The 22,434-nt window shown below is 40.1% G+C and overlaps 2 protein-coding genes across 2 annotated transcripts; both read right to left on the reverse strand.

Moving 5' to 3' along the window:
- Positions 1-16,016, reverse strand: LOC100541720 (fanconi-associated nuclease 1). Its single transcript, XM_010717290.2, has 10 exons — positions 13,767-16,016; positions 9,993-10,133; positions 8,807-9,002; positions 7,497-7,730; positions 6,865-6,996; positions 5,690-5,798; positions 4,888-5,007; positions 3,892-4,056; positions 1,331-1,499; positions 1-974 (listed from the first exon to the last, which is right to left on the reverse strand). Exons 1-10 carry the CDS (start codon positions 15,058-15,060, stop codon positions 676-678), a joined length of 2,859 nt encoding a protein of 952 aa, XP_010715592.1. The 5' UTR covers positions 15,061-16,016; the 3' UTR covers positions 1-675.
- A 95-nt stretch (positions 16,017-16,111) lies between these two features.
- Positions 16,112-22,408, reverse strand: MPHOSPH10 (M-phase phosphoprotein 10). The gene is made up of 11 exons (XM_010717289.3): positions 22,288-22,408; positions 21,104-21,764; positions 20,210-20,358; positions 19,619-19,781; positions 19,223-19,364; positions 18,714-18,781; positions 17,967-18,104; positions 17,637-17,747; positions 17,300-17,407; positions 16,672-16,902; positions 16,112-16,327 (listed from the first exon to the last, which is right to left on the reverse strand). The coding sequence occupies exons 1-11, from the start codon at positions 22,362-22,364 to the stop codon at positions 16,178-16,180; spliced, it is 1,998 nt and encodes a 665-aa protein (XP_010715591.1). The 5' UTR covers positions 22,365-22,408; the 3' UTR covers positions 16,112-16,177.
- Positions 22,409-22,434: the final 26 nt, after the last annotated feature.

A 22,434-nucleotide genomic window follows, 5' to 3' on the forward strand; every position in this document is an offset into this window, starting at 1 on the left:
TAACTCTAGTCATATGTCCCTTAAATTCATAGAAAACAAAGGGCTTGTGCTCAGCTAACTCCCACTTGGGATCTGGAATTATGATCAGGGCTGCTGTGAGCCTGCAAATGCCCTCATGTCCCACCTCAACCTTCCAAAGACCAACCAGGTCTCAGCTTACTCTGCAAACAGTGCTTAACCCCATACAGACTTGGTCATACACAAACAGAAAGCAACTTAAAAAAGACATTTCAAGGAACACAGGTCAACCCAAAACAAAAAAAAACAAGTTGAGTTTCAGCTTTGCGAGACTCATGCAGCAATAGTTCTGAGTTTAATCCTGCTGGCCAGATTTTCACATCACTTTAGCTCCAGCTCCCTCACTTACAAAGAAATATTTCCAGTGGTCGCTAATTAGATACTAAAGGAGATGATAGGTAAGGTAGGGCAGGGCAGATGGGGGTGGACATTAACAAATCTGAAACCTGAAATTAAAGAGAAATGCTTTCCCCCTTAAAAGTAATTGAAGAAAATATATTAAAGATGTATTTTTAATGGAATGTGTCATCTTCAAACATGAACTGTGCAACAGAAGTTCTACCACTGGTTATAAAGAACAATTCAACCAGTGAGCTCAGACACAGGACAGCTGCATTTAACCCAATGAATCCCACCCCATCTGACGGTCAATCCAGACTAACATGGCACTCTGTCTCTGAGGAGCCCTTCAGCAACAAGCCCCACATAACAACACAAAACAAGTATTGCTAAGCCTTGTCTGAAAAGTCCCTCAGAATAAAATGTGAATCCAGGCCAGAATGAGAGTGCTAACACTGCTACAGAACCTACAACAATATGGGCGAAGGAATTAACACAGCCTTTCAAAAATACCTGATAGGAATTTCTGAAGACATCGGGTATGCCATCCATGAAAATGATATCCCACATTAGAATACCATACAGTGTAATAAACGTTGAACCCTCTCCATGAATTCCTGAAAAGCAAGATTTAAAAATACAAGTATTTCAATCATTAAAATGGAAACATTATTAACTTCTACAACAATTTCATATGAAGTTCACAGATCAGAAAGGCAAAAGAAGTGATTTTTCTAAGGAGTTATAGGAGACCCTTTTTTCCTCTATCAAAACAAATTCAAAACTGCCTTTTGCTCATGAAGACAGCAAAAAAATTGAAGGCCAGAAAGGTCAGCAGGAAAATACAGAGAACATTTTGAGGAAGGAATACAATCAGACCAAAACCATGTCTAATTAATTACCTAAATTGCTTAGTAAATTGGTTCTTTGCTCCCATAGTTATTTTACTGTATAAAAAAAGAGTTACTGTTACCCTGATCAAAACCATTCTGTCTGTAATGAGTTAATGCAAGCTCTTCAACTGAGCACATGACCGTGGATACACTGCAGTCTGTGCCTCCTTCTTCATCCACAATATCCTCCATTAGAAACACAGATTTTCCCAATCTTGTTTGAGGACACATCTTTCCCTTGATTGTAACCTGGAAATATTAAACCAACTAGTTACTTTCCAGCATCACAAATTTTCTTTTTTTTTTAAACCAGAACTAGATTGATTTTTGAAAGGAACTACATAAAATTTAACTGGTTACTCCCCAAAAGCCATTCTGTTAGAAGCAAATCAGCTTTTATAAACTGGCAAATTTTTAAAGAAAAAAAAAAAATTACTCCCCCAAAATGCTTAACAGTTACTGTTTCCATCTGCAAAACCAGGAAGAAAGAATGTGGACAACAACAGACAGATTCTGGCCTGAAATGAGCAAGGCTATAGGGAGGTATGCTGAGGGAGAAAGGGGCTCTGCTCTGACTTTGCCCGGACACAAATCACAGAATCACAAGGTTGGAAAGGCCCTACAAGATCATCTAGTCCAACCGCCCTTCCATTACCCACCCATATCTCATAGCTCCTCATCCAAACACCTCTTGAACGCTGCCAGGGACGGCGACTCCACCACCTTCCTGGGCAGCCATTCCAGTGCCTGACCACTCCGAGAGAAAAAGTTTTCAGTCTAACCTAAACCTCCTCTGGTACAACTTGCGGCCACTTCCTCAGATCCTGTTTGTTGCCTGGGAGAAGCAGCCAAACCCCTCCTCCTCACAACCTCCCTTTAGGAAGTTGTAGAGAGCAATAAGGTCCCTCCCAAGCCTCCTCTTCTCCAGACTAAACAATCCCAGCTCCCTCAGCCACTCCTCGTAAGACTTGTGCTCCAGCCCCCTCATCAGTTTCATTGCCCTTCTCTGGACACGTTCCAGGGCCTCAATGTCTTTTTTGTAGTGAGGGGCCCAAAACTGAACACAATACTCGAAGTGCGGCCTCACCAGTGCTGAGCACAGGGGGATGACGACCTCCCTGCTCCTGCTGGCCACACCATTTCTAATGCAGGCCAGGATGCTGTCGGCCCTCTTGGCCACCTGGGCACACTGTCAGCTCACGTTCAGCCGAGCATCAACCACCACCCCCAGGTCCCTTTCCTCTTCACAGTCATCCAGCCACTCATCCCCAAACCTATAACGCTGCATGGGGTTGTTGTGGCTAAAGTGCAGGACCCGGCACTTGGCCTTGTTGAACCTCATCCCATTCACCTCAGCCCAGCGATCCAGCTTATCTAGATCCCTCTGAAGGGCCTCTCTACCATCAGAGAAATTGACACTACCTCTCAGCTTGGTGTCATCTGCAAACTTACTCAGGGTACACTCAATCCCCTCATTTAGGTCATCAATACAGATATTAAACAAGATGGGCCCCAGTACCGACCCCTGGGGGACACCGTTTGAACTTAACTCCACTAACCACTACCTGTTGGGCACGGCCCTCTAGCCAGTTCCTTACCCAAAGAAGGGTATACTTGTCCAGGCCATGGGCAGCCAGCTTCCTCAGGAGAATACTGTGAGACCATATCAAAGGCTTTGCTGAAGAGTCTAGGTAAACTACATCAACAGCCTGACAGTCTACCAGTCTGGTCAGTCAGTAATAGAAGGAGATGAGGTTGGTCAAGCACAACCTGCCTTTCATGAACCAGTGCTGGCTGGGTCTGATCCCCTGGACATCACCCACGCATGTGCCACGTGATCTCACTCAAGATGATTTGCTCCATAACTTTCCCTGGTACCAAGGTCAGGCTGACAGGCCTGTAGTTCCCCAGATCCTCCTTATAGCCCTTCTTGTAGATGGAAATCACATTGGCAAGCCTCCAATCCTCTGGGACTTGTCCAGTTAACCAGGAGTGCTGGTAGATGGCCAAGAGCAGCTCAGCAATTGGCCCCGCCAGCTCCCTCAGCACACTAGGATGGAGCCTGTCCAGTCAGTCCCATGGACTTGTGACAGTCCAGATGGAGGAGCAGCTCTCTAACTGTCTCCACCTCAATCACTGGGTGTATTCTGTATAGCATCCCAGACTTCCAGATCAGGGCATAAAGTGCCCTGATTTCTTTGCAACAGTAAAGAAAAGAAATGTTCCAATACAATGAAAGTATATTATATTGCATAGCTGCACTGTGTATATTAGTGAAAAATAAACCCTTGCATTTTCTTGTGCCTTATGCTCGCAACATCCAATAACTTTTTCCTCACATACAGAATGCCTGAACACATAAGCAGCAATGCCCAGACTTCTTGCTCAGACTCTGACTTCCATCAGAGAAGTTCTGAGGGTGTCAGTGGTAAATTCTTGAGGTCTATACCTGGTAAGACTTGTACAAAAGTATTTTGTACATTTTTGTTTCAGAAATGCATTTATATTCACTTTTCTACAGCATGAGTAAGCCAGCAGTTCGTGAACAGCTCATGCTGACAGCCTCCCAAATCACTTCTTGTCAGAACAGTAAAGGCTTATGGAGTTGGATGTTTCAGAAGTACCCAGTATCTTTACTTACATGTGTCACATCCTCCACAGTTACGTCTGGCAAATCATGAAAAAGGCATCTGAGCTGCCTGCAGCTTGGTGAGTCTCTGATACGTAGAGCCCGCAGGTAGAGAGCGAGACGGTGCCCCGTCCGTACAAATGGGTCAGCCAGTCCATCCCTAATGCAGTCAACGGCCTAGCAGAGAGCCACATAACAAGCACTAACTTAGAAAGACTAATACAGATCTATCTGTTCTTACCAAGCCCAAAGGACTAACTGATTCAGGGAGTATACAAATATAAAAACCCAGCATGTAAGATAGGGCCAGGTTTCGTACATCTGTAATAAAGTTTTATCATTTTATTTTTCATCGGAAGGCCTCCATATTCAAATTCGGGGTGTGCTAAAAAGGAATTATTCTCCATTTGCTCTATCAGTGTAAGACTGAATAAGTTCAAATTCTAAGTAAGTGACCAGAAAAAACGTTAACACTTGAGCAAATCAGTTTAACACTTTTAAGCCAGTTTCTTCACAGTACTTAATATGAAAACTGAAGGACCAGATCAGCTGCGCAAGAATACATACGTGGAACACATTATAGACAAATGCACAACTGCACTGAAGAAGATCCAGGGCTAAGTCAGAAATTTTAAAAAATGTACTCAAATTATGATTCTGATTTACTCATCTGTGACTGGGGAAAGGCATTGTGTCCTAACGTATAAATGAGGAACCATGACTAACTCTTCTTCTGTACAATTTCCAATTTGAAATTTGGAAAAGCCTGATGTGAAGTTACAAGATGCAGAAGAGACAATGCAGAAACTAGACAACTTATGACAGTATTTCCTTATAACAATTTCATAATCTAATGCAACACAAAACATGGAGAAACTGGGATTTCTAATATCTGCATTTTCAGAAGAGCCCACCCAGCTATGCTTTCACAAAACAATATAGCTTTTAAATGTTTCCACCCAGCACCTGCAGCGCTTGCAGTCACACAGCACACAGCCCGAAAGATACCTGCTTGGTGTTTTTCAAGTGCTGATGTAAATTCAGAGCGAGGCGATCCCACCACCGCCCCCTGCTGTCAGTGCAATACACGTCTTGAGCCAGAAGCGCCTGCAGCTCCTGCACTGCTGCCTGCAGCAACGAAGTGTGTCATCGTTAGCAAAGTTAGAAAACCAAGCTGAAGTTCCATTATATAATTTGCTTATCATTTTCCTTTCCAATTGGGTACTATAAAAACTTCTTACACAACTTTTTGCACAATTCAAACAATATTTTTACTGCTGCACCCAAGTATTCAGTCGCTTGGGTGTAATTTAGGAACTCTATTTGTGTGTAAACATTTAAGTTAGCTAACCAAAGTAAAATAGGCAAAGCCTTTTTTAGAATAATCTGTTTTGCTGTATCACATAAATCAGAGGCCTTTGGAGAACTTGATACCTCAGGTGAAGAGGCCAGAGATTCCACAAAAGACTTCTCTTCCAAGATTTTTCATTTTTAAAGGTAATAACCAAACTAGTGAAACACATATACCTTCAAATAATGAAATAATGCCTCAGAAACAACGCTACAGCACATTACACATGGCAAATCTCTAAAGCATAAGCATAAATAAAAGCAATTTTTAAAATCTGGGTTTCTTCTAATAGCTTCTAAAGCAGCAAAAAAAGAGACACTGTATACTTGAAAGTAACATGTTAAGAGAAGTGTAGGAAGCTATGGCAAACATCATCACCGTTTGCCATCCACATCAGAAATACAAACCAATGTACAACGCTACATTTAAAATGTTTTGCTGTTCACTTCATCACTTTACCTCATACATGTGAAGTCTCTGCAAAATTTCAACACCTTGAGAAAGTATCCTTGTGTATTTCCAGCCAACTGTGAAATGTCGCAGATACTCGGGTAGAACTCTGTGATTGCTGGAAAGTGAGAGTAGCTCAGGAGATCAATTTTAATTCATCTTAAAACACTCTTACAAAAATAAGAACTAAAGCATTCAAAACATGAACTGTCTTATATATGAACTGAGTATTACAGGTGCAAAGTCAAGAACCCAAATGTAAGCTAAGGTAGGGACAGTAAGCTGCATTTGTGTCACATATTTTTTTATTCAAGAGCAGAGGAATTGTTAATTAACAACTTCTGCATCAGATCCAAAATAATAAGCTGTTACATCACGTTTCCTTACTGCCAGCTTGTTCTCTGAAGTTAGAAGGATCACCTCAGAAACTCAGCTGAACAAAAGGGAAAGGCTGTAACAAGGACTTCCTCTGTGCAGGCACCTCTATGTTCCAAGAAATTACTGAATTATTTAATTATTTCACATAAAATTTCACACTGCCATAGCATGAAACAGAACTGACCTCCACGTCACTCTCTATGAGTACCAGTTTAAATCAGTTGCAGTGACAATGAATACATCAAATTTAACACTTTAACTTTCAGTGCATCATTAAGCCAGAAATCAAAATAATTAAAACAATAACTAATGAAGGACGCTTCAAAAACAGTACACATTACTTCAGTTCTCAGATCTTTAGTAATGTTTCCTGAATGAAACACACTTGGAAGTTTCGACAGATGAATAACCCAGTATGCTTTCCCATAACCTTTGCAACATTCTTTTGTTCACAGTGAATTTTAAAATTCTGCTGATTGTTACTGGCCTAAAAGCCATAAAACCAAACTATGACAAGGGAAAAATAAGGCTCTTGTTCTCCCACATTGGCACGTAGAACAGAAATGTCTGATTGCCTTATCCATTCCTACCGATTCATTCCCAAGGATTTAGGAACAACAACAAAAAAAGCCTTTTCATATATAGCACTTAAAAGCTAAACAAACAGCAGGAAGTTCAGAGCTTTCAAGAACATTCAAGCTTCTTAATTTTATTAGGCTTGAATAAGCTTAATAGCCTCTCTCCAAACAAAAATTAAGACAATGCACTTAACAGTCACATATGAACAGCAATTTCCAGTTTACTACCTCAAAGACGGGTGATTTTTCAGACTGTTCCAGGTTTCTTTTGCACACATATACAGATGATGAGCTTCTTCCCAGTTCCCATTTACCATTGCAGTGGCTATATCGTTTGACAGGTGAGCAGCAGTTGCATACCTAAGGGAACAAAAACAAAATTACTGCTTTAGAATCAAGAAGCATTTATAGTTAATATAGATCAGTTCCTTCATACAGTACTTTCTAAAAATTCCCTTCCAGTCTCTAAAGCTATTGAACCATGCAGTCGACTTTATTCTTAATCTTGTACAATCAGCAGAGATGCAGATGTTACATTTTTGAAGTGTTTATAAAACCGGGGAACATATTTTTAGTTTTGTTCAGGATTTTTTCAAATAATCATCACAGCAATGTCAGAAACAACTTTCATGGCAGATGACCATTACGCAAATAAATATGCTATTCTGGTTTAATGTACAAGCTATTGTGAATTACAAGTTTAACACAGATAAAGAAAAGCATCTTAGATGACTGCAAAAGTGCAATTCTACTTATTCACATCTGCAGTTCTACGAAAGTATCTTATTTGCCCACATAAGTACTATAGCAAGACTTCTCTAGAAGAAAACAGACTTCCAAATTGCCGAAGTTCCCCCTACCTGATAAGATCTTCTCTGTCCTGAAAGACTTGTGTTTTCCTATTCACAGCATAACTGGGGAATACCATACGTCCCATGTTTACCATAAGAACTGTGAAGAGCTGGCCTTGACCAGCACTGCCAGCTTCTTCATCCTCCACTGATTCAGACAGGGAAAATAGCAGCAGGATTCGAGAAAGGACAGCTCGAGGGCCTTTACATATTCTGACTGATCTTCCAGCCAAATCCTTTGCCCTGGAAGAACAAGTGAAGTGATTATACAAATCATTTTCCCCCATCACTAATAAATATTCAAATATTCAAATGCATTATGAGAATTGTTTTGTTCTCACATCATCTAATGCTTAAACTTCATTTTCAAAGAATATCCTGAGCCGGAAGGGACCCACAAGTCCAACAAGTCCTGGCTCCACACAGGACCAGCCAAAATTCAAACCCTGTGCCTGAGAGCTATATCCAAACACTCCTGGAACTCCAGGAGCTTGGGGCTGTGACCGCTGCCCTGGGAAGCCTGTTCCGTGCATAATCACTCTTGCAATTTTTCCCCCCCAAAAAGCCCCTTGAGAAACAACATAGAATACACAACCTAAAGTGAAAATGCATTATCTAAAAAAATAAAAGCGTAAGGACCAAACCTCAAGAAGAAAGAGAATTGGAACTGACTGCCCTTTGGGTGCAACCACTCCTGTTGCTATGCCAGGCATTGCCAACATGCATCAAGATGGGGTAAGCTGTTAGGGCAGTGTTTAAAGATCACAATTTTAGATCCTGTGGTTTAGAATCTTCATAAAGTCATTTCATACAAGATTGAGATTTCTGTTCACAGAGCAGCACAGATTTACACAAGATTTCCTCTAACCGTAGAGAACAACTAGTATTTTAGCTGTCAACTACAGAGGAAGGCAGTACCTTCTCAAAGCTGATACAATTAAGCAAGTAACTAACAGCCTTTTCTCTTGGAGCAGTGTAGGGGATATTTTTAGAATCTAAGTTTACCAGGTTCCTTTCCTTTTCCTGAATACATTTTTTCTTAACCTTCCTTCATACAGTTTAAGTCAAAAAAAGGGATAATAATGCCCAGAGCAGAAAAGCGCGACACTGTTTTAAAAGGGGTCTGATTCTTCCCCTTTTGTTTGATCCAGAAATTATAAGTCATTAACTGTGAATCAATATTTAACAGTGCTTTTTTTTTTAATATATATTTGAATTTACTAAACTCTCATCAAAAGGCATGTTGATTTAGTTCTTCAAAAGATAACATGCATTCACTTGCAAAACTTAACTGCAGATTTAAACAACTTAAGAGGTACCTTTTTAAAATAACAGTCCCAATACCAGCCTGATCCCTGCTGAAGACTGAACGTTGTTTTGCCAACCTCAGGAAATCATCCACAAGTTGTTGTTTCTGACCATTTGGATTTGGCAAGTGAAAGATCTTTGCTAAAGATTTTAGTTCAGGGGCAGAAAGCAAATCCAAACCTTCACACAAGTCTTCCAATTCAGAGTCTAGAAATAAAACAATCCACATACATTTGTTATGTGTTATACATGCACACTCAAGCAACAGTTCAAAGTATAGCACACTGATATACCCAAATTAATGATTTAGATTCTTCAAAAATATATTACTGATGCTATCCAGTCCAGACTGAACTTCATTATCTTCAAAGGTCCAGTAAGAAGGAATGGAATAATCAGAAAAAATCCCTTGGTAAAGCAAAGCAAACAGAAAGAAGTTTTGCGAGCTAACAAAATCTGCTGTTCAGGAAGAGCCCCAGTCTTCCTGATGATTGAAACTGTTTGCCCAATGCAAAAAACAAATGGACTGCCAAGGAGAAGCATGAGCAGGGCTGCTCCACAGGGAGCAGTCAGCCAGGAATCAAGGGTGATCACCATCCCCCTGTGCGGTCCCACCATCAATGAGAGAATGGGCAGATCAAAAGTCCTGGTAACAGCCTCTACTGGAAGCCACCAGGAAAGACACTGACGATGTTCATCTAAAAGATGAGCTGGACCTTGGGTTAGAAACAAGCCTACAGTTTAGGTCTCAGTCCCATCCACAGTAAATGGCTGTAGGTAAGACTGGAAACAAACAACTGAAGCACTGGCTGGAGGTCCACCCAGCAAGATGAGATGAAGACAGGTACGCCTGTATGACAGCTCCTGGCACTACTGAGAGATACCAACTGGAGCTCCTGGACCAACGTGCAGATGATGCACAGCTCAGGGTCTAAGATGAGGCTGATGAAGGCAAGTAAGGCCTACAGGTACATCAGTGACACTGACATTTATTCATCTCTCCCTACTATCTCCTATGCACTAACTGTTTTCATTATTAATGCAATATAACGTGGGGCTCATAGACCCAAAACCTTTAGTTATTTTGCTCTTCTAATTCTCATGGGAAGGACAAGCATGTAGAGCATTAAATGCTAACGTGCCACAACTCCATATTTTACTTATAATACTTTTAATACTTACTAATGCAGGCCATACCTGTTTGCAAAAATCTGGCTTCAACCAGTTCTTCAATTGTTGGAGACAAATCCTTAGCTATCTCTTCATACTCAATTTTGTTCACTTTTAACCAGTTCAGCTTACGTTGAAAAAGTCTCACATATAACTTCTGCCCACCAACTGAAAATTGTAGTTAAAAAAAGGAAGGAAAACAAGAAAATTAAATTCTAGAACCTGACGCTATGCATACCTTACCTACAAAAAGAACTTAGATGCAGATATCCTCTATAACATTTTAAATCTGCCTGTACTCTAAAGACAAACGTGGTAAGATAACAGAAAGTACTTTTCAAAGTAATCATTGCTCATTAGAATCTTTAAGTTTAGTAGATAATAGTAATCATTACAAAGTATTTGATAGGTAATGAACATTGCCACAATGTATTGTACCGTTTAAGGAATAGTTTATTGTCTAGGAAAAGTCAATTTTATTTTTCAAACTGTGTGATATTAAATAAATCTTTTGCTTTCTTTAACACTCAGTCTATAACTAACCATCTGATGAGGGAGGAAAAAAGAAGTTGCAGAGTGATTTCAGAATCACACAATACACTTCAGTGTATCTGTCTTCAGACTCTTATCTTTACCGAAGACACATAAGCTTTACTAGTAAGTATATCAACTGAAGATAAGGAATAAAAACAAAAAAAAACAAAACAAAAAAACCCACCAAAATACTCTTTGATGTTTTATCAGGGAAGATTTCACTTAAAGCACCTTTAAAAAATACTTTGAATTTACTAACTATGCTGAAATTCAACCAAATAAAAACTTATTACATCTTAGCTGAAAATTGCCTGGTCACTGTTACTACATTCAGCACCCTTTTAAATACCTACCTCATTCGTCACCCCTCATCAACTCCTAACTTGTTTATCCCTGTCTCCTGCTGATGAACTGAAACTGATCCTTAATAAAAACAGACATTGAAACACTACCAGACATAGATATATTTAAGAAATAAGAATTGATTTTTACATGCTTATTTAACTGTTCTCTTGTCCCCAAGCAGACTTCTTCAGCCTTTTTGTTAATAGAATGTTTCCAGGATCAGTTCACTGAGACAACAACAATCAGACACCTCAGCTGGTTATTTTCTCTGTAATGTTATCTCCCCATTTTTCAAATCTGGAAGAAAAGAGTTGAGTAACACACCAACATCCTTTCTCCACCATGGAATCTGACCTAAATCGGCCTGCAATTCAGGAAAGGTACGAGGACTGTTTTCTCTCTAAAGGACTTGAATAACAAGTATAAAAATGAATAACAAATAAATAACAATTTAAAAAGTGTACGCACTTTTTTTTTGTTATGATAACCAAGAAGCAATACTTGCTTGGATAGAAACTACTAATGTGGAACAAATATCCCATCTACCTGAACTATTCAAGTATTCTGTCCAAGGTTTCTTGAAGGTAAAAGTGTTCCATCGCTTGTCCAGAATTCATTATCTATTGACTTAATGCCTTCCAACCACATCTCTTGTGCTGCTGGCTCATCATCCCTTGCTGAGTGGCCTCTCCTGACTCCTGATAAATAAAGTCCTATGTTATCACCTCATCTTACTTAAGATAGTCTCAACTTATGTTAGCATTGTAAGTGTCCAGTGTTACTGCAGTTCATTATTACAATACAATCTAAAATAATTTGATTGTAAGGAGGCAATCATTGTAGAAATGCCTAAGTGTAGAGGTCTACTTCCTCCCCTGAAGTTTCTTCATCCTTTTTTAACAATCAGCTCTTTACATGGTTGGAGTTAACTCAGTTGACTTTTCCACTAGGACAGATGAATAATGCTGACATGGTCTTCCAGCTGCTTAACATAAAACCAGAGGACCTTTTCTGCAGGCTGCCTGACCACAAGTGCTCCATACAGAGACACGTGTGTTTATTTATTTATTTTAAAAAGGAACTGAGACTACTCACCCAGGCTCTATTCTTCCTAAAAAGCATGAACAAACACGTCTCCATTTTTGTCACCCAGCACTCTGTACTAAAAACTTTATAATGATGACATGCACTAACTCAACATCACACTGTTATTCTCCACTTCTACAAAAGGCATTAGCAATAATTTTGTTGAAAACCTCCAACCAGGCTTGGAAAAATTTCACATAGTTATTAGTCATATGTTACAGCCTTGATACTCTCTTTTCTAATGTCCTGTGGTGTCAATCTGCAGTGTTGTTAGGACTTCCCAGAAACAAACATTAAAGAACACAGAGCTCTAAATAATTAGGATAGTTTTCTTCCAGTCTGCAATAAGACAAAAAATAGAGAAACAGCTGGTCTAAAGACAATATGCTAGTGCAGGAAAAAAATGAATAGGATAGAATTGCTCAGGTTGGAAAAGACCTTAAAGATCATCAAGTCCAACCACAACCTAACCACACTACCCCAACTCTAACAACCACTGCTAAATCACGTCCCTGAGCACCACATCCAAACGGTTTTTAAACACATCCACAGATGGTGACTCGACCATAGGGGAGCCTATTCCAGTGCTTAACAACCCTTTCTGTAAAGAAGTTTTTCCTGATATCTAACCTAAATATATTCTCTAGAGAGGAAAAAGAGCAAGATGCGTGTCAGTTTTGAAATACTAGTCTTCTACAGTGTGATACACTCCACAGACCACTAGCTAAACCAAACTGACCTAACATAACACATCACTAAGTGCAGAATGCTTTCCAACTGATTTTCTACCAGCAGACATGCATGTAACATTTTGGCAGTTCTGCAAATTCAGCTCAGATGCACACAGCTCATAAGAGCATAAGCATACAAACATTTTGTCAGGTATCCGTGTGTTACCGCAGTAGCTGAAGGCAACATAGACAGCTATGGCTGCAATACTCCGAGTATTCTTCTGGTTAATAGAAACTTATTTCTATTTTGATGCCCCAAGTTAGCAGAAATACTGGTAAAACTATTCTTAATTACAACTCACGACAAATTAAAAACATGCATGTAAATTTGGAGGGATGGTTTTAACTCTTGTTAAATTCTGCCCTTTTTACAGTAAAACCATCCGTGTAGGAATCAAGCAACATTTAAGTGGTGGGTTTAAATCTCATTATGGTTAATGAAAGTTAAAAGCAACACGAGACTTGCAAGAAAATGACTGGTAATTAGCAGTTAGCATTCAAAATCATTACGTAATAATAACTGGGATAACTATGTATTCAAACCAAGCATAAAAGTCACCTGGAAATGCGCAGAACCAGAGCTCAGAAACACACCATTTCAGAACTACTTTTTTCAAGGTCTGTGTGTATAGCACAGACCTCTTTGTAACCACATTTTGCAGAATTTCCACGTGTATTATTCATAAAAACTTCAGTGTTTCATTACAAAACAAACCAAAAAAACAAAAAAGTGTTAACTGATAACTCCTCCTATGAATTCAAGTTAAATGCTGAAGCAATTTGACTTAAGATTCTGTTAAGAAAAGGTATTTTGCAAGTTAAGCTACAGAAATTTGCACAATCATATATATATTTTAAATTCTCTCCTTACTTCATCCATTTCGTCCCTGTTTATTATTACCGTCCTTATTACGGTCCATTAAAGCAGCATTTGGTAAGTTTACCTGCAGGAAGCTCCTGGAGGGATATGTCTCCTGAGGAAAAGGAGTTTCTTCCATTAAGTTTAACAAGCTGAATTGCCTGTTGGTACAGTGCTCTTCACTCAAAGCTATGAAACAGTTCTCTCTACAAAAGACAGCATGATAATATAAAAACAGACAGATACCTGATAATTGGCAGAATTTAGTAATAACGTTCATATCTTGCTCATCAAAGAGTCTCACATCATCTTCATTCTCCAACACTGCTTGCAACACCATTAAAAAGTTTCGGAGGTAATACGGGTGACTAGGAGAGCTAACCTCATTTATTTTATTTAAAATATCACCAACGGAATTTTGAGAATCCACCTTTTCCACAGTTTCTGACAAATTATGATTAAACTCATAATTAAAATCTTCAAGAACTTCCACAGGAAGTACCTGTTCGTCACTGTCATTAAAGCAGCTTTGCATACCACAGTCCACTTCCATCTCTGAAGACAGAACATGTTGAGCACGTGGCTGTGCCTCAACCTCTGAACTTCTGACCAGCCCTGCTGAGGTACCAACAGCCAGATGTACTTGAGAATTACTGGGAGTGAGCACCATGCCTTTAGATCTACTTCCTGCACTGGAATTCCTTGCACCAAACAGCACTCTTTTATCAGCTGGTAACGATACCTGAACAACATCTGTAACATCTCCCTTATTATATTCATCTATTTCAGCTTGAAATTCAGACTCCTTCTCTGAGGTATTTTGCTCCTGGTGCACTCTCTGAACAAGCTCGTTTTCTTTCTGAGAACTACTCCCAGCACAGGTATCATCAGCACCGCCATCCAGTACTGCAGCACTGTCACACACGCTGTGAGCAGCTGGAGGTGAGGAGTCCATCTCCTTGTACACGATCTGCTTTCCCCTCTGGATGCGACGTCTTCTGGACAGCTTAGATGACAAGCTTCCCAAAGAAACGACTTTAACCGTTTGCTCCGTCGGCTCAGTGTAAACATCACCGACCGGACCCCGATTGCTAAAATAAGGACTAACGTGCCCCACTGCCCTGCCTTCTGTTTTCAGCACTCTGCTTTCGGAAGGACTGGTTCTCAGATGTGAGGGCTCCGAACAATACGGGCTGGAATTACTGCTCACAGGTGTGCCTGGCAGACTCTGTGTGGTGCCGAGCACTGCACCCCCATCACCACCACCAGCAGCAGCAGCCAGCCCGACACAGCCACTCCGACACAGCTGGTCCATGTGCTGGTTGATCCCGTACCTGGGCACCAGCTGCCCGCACACGGGACAGCTAACTTTGGCTGGGGGGGCGTTGCTGAATAACGAAATAATAGACGAGGATTGTGGAGGTACAGAGGGTGTTCCTTTATCTTTCGCTTTCCTCGCCGTTTCTTTCTTTTTCTTCTTTGCACTCGGTAACGAAGCCATCTGGGCTTTTCTTCTTCCCGAAGGCCTGGATTCGGACATGATGGAACCTCACAGCCTTCCGGCGGCACTGGCAGCGTTGGTCAGGGCATACCTGCTGTTCTGCAACGGTTAAACATGGGGGGGGGAAAAAAACAGAGAGAGACAGACGACTTCTGCCTTTGCACGACCCATCCGGCCCGCAGCACTCCTCCGACGCCCTCACGGACCCTCCGAGCCCGCCCAGAACCCCCGCGCCGCGCTCAAGCGCCACATCGCCGCCTGAGGCCCAACGGCCGCCGCACGCGCCGAGGCCCGGAGCCGCTCGCCGGCAGGTCGTGCAGCGCAGCGCCGAGCCGAGCGGCCGACAGGCACAGGCAGTCGAGCGCGGAGCGGCAGCGCGAAAAGCGGGCTGCGGCTGAACAATGCCCGCGAGACTTCTGAAAGAGTCACGTGGGGCTTACGCTTTCCAGCACCGCCGAAATAGCTCTACCTTGGTCAGAGCGCTTTAAAAACAATAGCGGATGCTGCCTTAGAAGCAGAGATGCAACAGCTGCTTCTCATTCCTCCCTCCTCAAAGAGGAGTCCGCTCCTGGAGGAGTCCACCACTGCGACTGTGCCAGAGCAGCACAGCTGAGGCAGAGTTAAGATGAAAAAAGCAAATAACCTGTGTTAAAAAGAGCTATGTTAACTTACATCTTCAGTAGCTAACCATTTGTTTGTTATCTGTTTTTGAAGGGAAGCAATCCTTTCATTGCTGACAAGAATGGGTAAAGGTAGAGGCAGTTGCTCTTCAAGGAAATTTTTACATCCTGAAGTGGCCTTAAGGTTGCTCGAAACAGACACAGATTCAACTATAGAGTTGCATCCCTAAACTAGAAGTTGAAAATTTAAGCTATAATAAATACTGTTACACCTCTACCATATTAAAACATTGCATAAAAAAGCAATAGCTTACAGCTAGCACCTGTAAGTCACATCAGAAACATAGTCTGGCTAATGTCACCAAGTTTTTGTTCTGGGATGAGAAAAAAGGATAGAGGAACATGTCTTTATCAGTTTAGGCCTTCCCAGAACATTTTAATGATGTACAAATAACCATTCCAATTCAGCATTAAAATAGAAACGCTGTTTCTGTATGTATTGATATATACAGATCTAGTATATATAAAAAAGTCAATTATAATTTAAGCTTATGGACAGAAACGTCTTTCTGCTTTTTTTGTTTCTTCTTCAATTTGTTTGCATCTTTGATTTGCATTCTCACTTGATCTTGTAATTGGGAGAAGAAAGCTTGGGATGACTTCACAGCCTTGTCTTTTCCTTCATCCTGTCAACAGACAAATTGTTAAAGCCAAGAAATATATAAACAGCATCATTATATTTATCAGTTCTTTAAAAGAAGTCACATATCATCTGTAACTAATTATTAACTTTCGGAGGGTCATATTTACCTAACGTATTTGCTCAAACAAACTATATAACAAGCTCTGGGCAGGCAAGCACACACACTACTTGGGTCCAAGATATTCAAAGGGACCGTAGATGCAATTATACCAAGAGGAACAGGAAAGAAACTACATCCTGTAAGCACACTAAGCATTATCCTGCAGATCTTAGAGGTCCTCAGCTAGTGAAAACGAAATTATGCAGGGATATTTGAGAGCACCATACCTTGAGTAGTGATGCTTTGCCTTCTTTTGTAAGCTTTTTTAATTTTGCTGCAGCAGCTTTTTTGCTGAGCTTTGTGCTTTGTTCCGGTTTCATCTTTTCAAGAAGTTTTTGCCGTTTTTCCTTTTCCCTGAGCTTTATACGTTTACGAAGTTTTTTCTTTCTCCGCTCTCGTTTTTTGTCCGTGGGAGTCTTTTCTGCATCTGTTTTTACATCACCTGCTTTGTTCTTTTCCTAAAGAGAAAGAGATCTATGTATCCGAAAGTGCATAAAAGAAAGTTCACCTTAGAGTATTCAAGTCCGTCTCAGCATTTTGATTATTTCAGATGTTTAACCAGCTTAGGGTAATACCACATTAAGACAGATCAATCAGAAGCTGCTATTTGTACAGCTGATAGATTCTACTGCCATTCAACTGCCCCTTCCACTCAGCTATACATTGAGAAAAATAATTACCACCACAGGTAAAGAACAAAACCCAACCATACTATCACAACCTAGGATACCTGGGTTGAGAGGCAGAATTCTCTCACTGATGTGACAACTGGTATACTTTTTGTTTGTTGTTTATTTGTAATATATAGAAGTATAAAATAAAGAAAGAAAACAAAAAAATGAGGATTTGTATTACCTTGATCTCCTCTGGTGCTAAGAGAGCAGCATCGCTAACAGCAACAGGTGCTACTTCTTCCATACTTATAGCCGGCAGGTTTGACACTATTTTAACTTCTGGCACAGGCTAGAAATAAGGAAATGTTCAAGACTGAGCACACCATTTCACAGGAGCTTATAGGTAACTGGATATGCTAGGTATTTGGTTTTGTTTACAGGCAATTGTAGTTTATCTAATACAAAAACAGAACAAGTTCTATGTTCACTTAAAAATATACTCGGAAAATGGAACATCTCCTGTTGGGGAGATAAATAAAAAGGAAGAAAAAGAATAATTTTGAAACAGAAGTACATACTGGTTTGGGTGTAAAGTGGAAATTAGAAAGCGCATCCAGTTTTAGGAAAAGCGAATCCATCATCTCCTGAATTTCTCTGTGCTCAGGATTTTCTTCTTCTTCTGTTTTTTGCTGCATTAATAATACAATGTTACTGCAACATCATTCATAAAACAATTTCACGTTAGCAAGATTGATAACACAGTATGCAATTCACAGCTATTCCACATATGAACACTCAGAAATACTGAGGTATTTCCACAAAGGTGAAGTGGTAGCAGCATACAAGTAAATACTCACATTTACATGATGAAAACTTCAAACCAAAAGAAAAAGCATTGTTTATGTTACCTGGTGAAGTTTCAAGTATTCTTGCTCATAGATCTCAGCCAGACTCAATTTACTTTTTTCATGATCCAAAGTAATACGTTTCTTGTACTCAAAAGCATCCTCTTTTGGTTTTTCTTTTGGAACTACATCATCCCACGCCTGAGAAGGTGATAAATTAATAACCAAATGCAAGTACAGACTGATATGTGCAACAGCTTATTTAGAACATGAACTTATCTGGTATATTAACTAGTTCACACATGGCTCCCCAAAACCTCTGGAAGTTCACGCTCTTACTTGTAAATGTAATAGAAGATGTATACCTCAAGTTTGCGTGCTTATTTTCAGTGGATCATAGCAAAAAATAGCACAATCAATAACAAATGTGTAATTTCCTTAAATACTTAAATATCCTTCCAATATATACTTTTATTTAACTAACAGTAAATCTCAACAACTTGGGGGATACAAATCCTCTATCAGTGTCTTTTAAGTAAAATTACAAAGTACACAACTGAGCTTCAGTTAGTATCTAGAATGCATAAGGAACTACACAATTAGGGTCACAGTCAAAAGTTTTGAGACTGGTGTTATATTCTAAATTAAGTCCTTGTATATTTTAAAGGCAGTTCAGGAAAAAAACAAAAAAACAAAAAAACAAAAAAAACAGCCAGTTGCAGAACTCAATCAAAAAAAACTCCTATCTAAGCTTTTAAGAGCACTCTGGTGAAACCAGTTTACAAAGAGAAGAGCAAGCAAAATATTAACCTCATCCAATATTCTCTGCTTGATGATATCTTCAAGTTGAAAAGTAGTTTCTTCTGTGATCACAGGAGCTGAGAAAAAGAAAACATTAATGTTTCTGCAGCAAGGCATACTTTTGTTACGAGGAATAAAAAATGACTGTAAGTCCTCAATAAAATTGTAGTAGTGTGAGATTTTTGTTGATAGGTGAAGTTAAGTAAATAACACTGTTCTCTTCTACTGCAGAGAGATGTGAATGGGAAGGAGAATCATATTATGTGGGACACAAGCAATTAAGTCTGCCACTGCCCTAAATAGGAACATTGAAGCAAATTAAAATTGAACCAATAAGATTGTTGTTTCCCATATTTTTCAGAATGAAAGTGCACAGCCTCAGAAACGTGCTGAGATGTTTAAGTGGCGTTCTTGTTACCCTACTCTTGAGTCAAGGGTGCTATCAGCATGCTTAGAGAGAAGACAATCCAACATGACAGGGCTACATGCTTTCAAGAAAGCCACCCTTCAGTACTTACCCATTCGGACTGCATGATCAAAGAGCACTGTTTCCTCCAAAAGGCTGTTTTCAGGTCTCTTATGTCCAGTCACTTCCCCTTTAAGCTGCCAAGGTTTCTCCTCCAACAACTCTTCTTCTAAACTTTTTATTTTTTCACTCATCTGAAAAACAAATTTCCTAAGAAGTTAAAAACAGTTCACAAGTAAACTCAAAGAAAGAAATAGCCATTTCAGGTACTTCCAATACCTACTCACATAAAAATGTGAGAACATATAACTCTATACGTACATCAGATATACATAAAGCACTTTAAGTGCTTTATGCCTCTTCATGTTTCTCTAACTTCTTCAGAGTCCAGCAATCATTTAAAAACAATGGCCACAGTTTCAAAGTATTAGAAAAATAAAATAATTACCTTTTCCTGTCTCTTCTCAAAAGACGACTTAATCTCACTGAGATCAATACCCCTCTCTAATTGCATATCAGTAACATCTTCTGTTTCACTATCATCTGGCAAATTAAAAGAAACTTTTTTATTTCTCGTATCTTCCATGACCGCTTCATTAATATCCTCAGCCCTGTAAAATCAAAATACAATGCATGATAAAGTAGAAGTTTAAAAGTCACCACTTTTACATGAAGATATTTCATTCACTATTCAGCAGTTTACCTGGCACGACTAACTCACACTTAGGAACTACAGTAGACTTTCAATGAAGGCAGAGACACTAAGGAAACTTCTATACATTAAAACCAACTTTCAATAGCTGAAGTTACGGCTTTTACCTGATTTAGTGAAATAAATACCAAGAAACACTCAGGAGAGGAGTAAAATACTTTCTGACTAAGATGATAATACAATCCACAATGACACAACAGAAAACAAAATGGCAAATGGTGAGTAAAGAGAACCTAGAATTCGCACTTCATTTTCTACTTCAACAGAGTGGCACATTAAGTGTAAAAGTGCAAGAACATTTTAACTGCAAATAATGCATATACTTACTCAGACATGCTTTCTTCATCCTCCTTTTCAATAGCACTATCTGCTTCTTCATTCTCATAGTCCTCAGCATCATTAGCTACTAAGTCATCATTGTCATCAACAGGATCAAAGAAATCTTTGTATGTTAGATCTCTAGAACTTTTAACTAGCTAAAAACATGAGATAGAAAAACCTGTTAGGATGACAGAAGACTAAAGGTATCCTGCCTTTACCACCTGGGGAACAGGTGGGGAATCTCAGTATAATCTCTTATAGAAATAGGCAAGACATTCTGACAGTTTCTTATTGCAACATATACAAAAGTCAGAGACAAATAGATTTTGCTAATTATCCACAGGTATTTGTACATATTCCCTTATATCTTGGGCATTTTTTGTAGCAAGAATCTCAGAAAATGCTAATAAGACTTATTTTCAAAACAAGTATACAGCAATTCAGCGAAACGTGAGTTACAAATCCACGTCCCTGGAAAAAGAAGTTGCCAAGCCCCCTTTGCTCTGGCTTTGCACCAGTCACCCTAGAGATCTCTCATCACCAGAGGTCAGTATGAGAAATGCTTCCTTGTTTGCTGGGTCACATATTCTGCAGTTAGGCAAGGTCACAAATTTCTTACTGCAAGACTTCCTAGCTCTTAATTCATGCAGAAACACAAGACATCTGAAGAGAAACTGGAATAGGAAGATGGTATGTTTTTCTACGTCAGCATATTTTGTTACAGAGATTGATGTCAAGTATATTATTAATGTAAAGCCTCAGAAATAATCATTAGTCGTTTAATCAAATCTAACTTGGCAATTTCCACTTAGAGCTCAACAATTTATAGTTACCCTACCAGATACTAGATCTCGATTTACAGAAAAAGAATTCAGAGAATTATATTACTGATATTCTTACTTTGACTTTAGTTTCTTCAAACTCTTCTTCCTCATCATCTGAGATAATGTCTTCAAAATAGTCGATATCATCTTCATCCTCCTCCTCCCTCTCCCCATTTTCCTTCTCCACATGTTCTAGAAAAGCTTCCATCTCAGCCAGCTTGAAGAATTTGTCATCCACTATAGACTTTCTTCCTGTTTTTTTCACCACCGTTTTCTTGGCTGTTTTAGTTTCTTGCTCTAGTGCTTCAATATCAAAGTCAACATCAGAATCGTCATCACTGAATTTCTCTATTATGCTTTCTCTGGGTTTACTTTTCTTTTCTTTAGCTTCTTTAGTTTTATGCTCTGTGTAGGCATTCTCCTGTTCAGTTTCTGCTTCTATCATGTCCTCCACTTCAATATCACTGCTGGCTTCTGCATCAGAGCTGTCATCTTCCTGGTCAGAGATCAGGCAAAGGTCTTTATCGTTGGTACACTGTGCAACAGATTTCTTGAAGACATCAAGAACCGCATTATTCTGGAGCTCCAGTTGTTGCCAGATCTGTTCTTCATCGAAGTTCTCTATCACCAGCTCTTTGAGAGGACTTCCACGAACTACACTGTTTCCAAGAGCTTTATTTAAATCATAAAGAGTCTTTGTTAACGTTCTGAAGTCAGCAGCCAGCTCATCCTGCACACTGGGAGTAAGAAAAAAAAGAACCTTAAAAAGTACAGCAAGTGTTGTATTTTTGTTCCCCCCCACACACACTTCTACTTTGCAGAACTCACTCTCTTTCATTCATTCACGGCTTCTACTGAGTTAACCATACCAAGCATTCCCAGCAATACAGACGTTATAGTTAAGTCTCTTTGCTGCATGTTCCCCCCTTCCGCACCCGCACTTCATTGTATTCTGACCACATGTAAGCAACCCAGAAGTTTCGAGGCAGTACAGCACCAAACGCCCAAGATCCCCAGCCTCAGAACAACAACCATCTCCCTGCTGCCTCATTCATCAGTATTCATCCTCGGGTAGCCATTCGTTTCTCCTAGCACCAAAACACAGAAGAAAGAAACACATCCCGACGGCTGAGGAAAGGTCCGGGACGTCGCACCGGCAAGGCCCGGCAGAACACGGCTCTGCGGCACCAGAAATCCCGTCGGGCCGCCACGAAGCCCCGCAGCGAGCGCCGAGCCCCGCGCCCACGCACCGCGCGGTACCTGAGGAAGTGTTCGGGCCGCGCCGCCGCAGCACCCGCCACGCGGAGGCACTTCTCCAGCCCCGCCACGGCCGCCATCGCCCTCACGTGCAGCTGCCCGGCACCGCCCCCGAGCACTCGCCAAAAGTTCCGGGCGGCTCCAGCAGCC

The sequence above is a fragment of the Meleagris gallopavo genome, chromosome 12 (assembly GCF_000146605.3).
Source record: "Meleagris gallopavo isolate NT-WF06-2002-E0010 breed Aviagen turkey brand Nicholas breeding stock chromosome 12, Turkey_5.1, whole genome shotgun sequence".
NCBI lineage: Eukaryota > Metazoa > Chordata > Aves > Galliformes > Phasianidae > Meleagris > Meleagris gallopavo.

Bases quoted from the DNA above. Each gene is read 5' to 3' on its own strand.
- LOC100541720 (XM_010717290.2), bottom strand. From the start codon at position 15,060: ATGTCCGAATCCAGGCCTTCGGGAAGAAGAAAAGCCCAGATGGCTTCG. The intron at 9,003-9,992 runs GTATGGCCTGCA...TTTTATTTCTAG, and splicing joins AGCCAGATTTTTGCAAACAG to ACTCTGAATTGGAAGACTTG. The intron at 5,799-6,864 runs GTAGTAAACTGG...CTCACTTTCCAG, and splicing joins AAAAATCACCCGTCTTTGAG to CAATCACAGAGTTCTACCCG.
- MPHOSPH10 (XM_010717289.3), bottom strand. From the start codon at position 22,364: ATGGCGGCCGTGGCGGGGCTGGAGAAGTGCCTCCGCGTGGCGGGTGCT. The intron at 19,365-19,618 runs GTAATTATTTTA...TTTGTTTTTCAG, and splicing joins TTGAGAAGAGACAGGAAAAG to ATGAGTGAAAAAATAAAAAG. The intron at 16,903-17,299 runs GTAATACAAATC...CTTTCTCTTTAG, and splicing joins TAGCACCAGAGGAGATCAAG to GAAAAGAACAAAGCAGGTGA.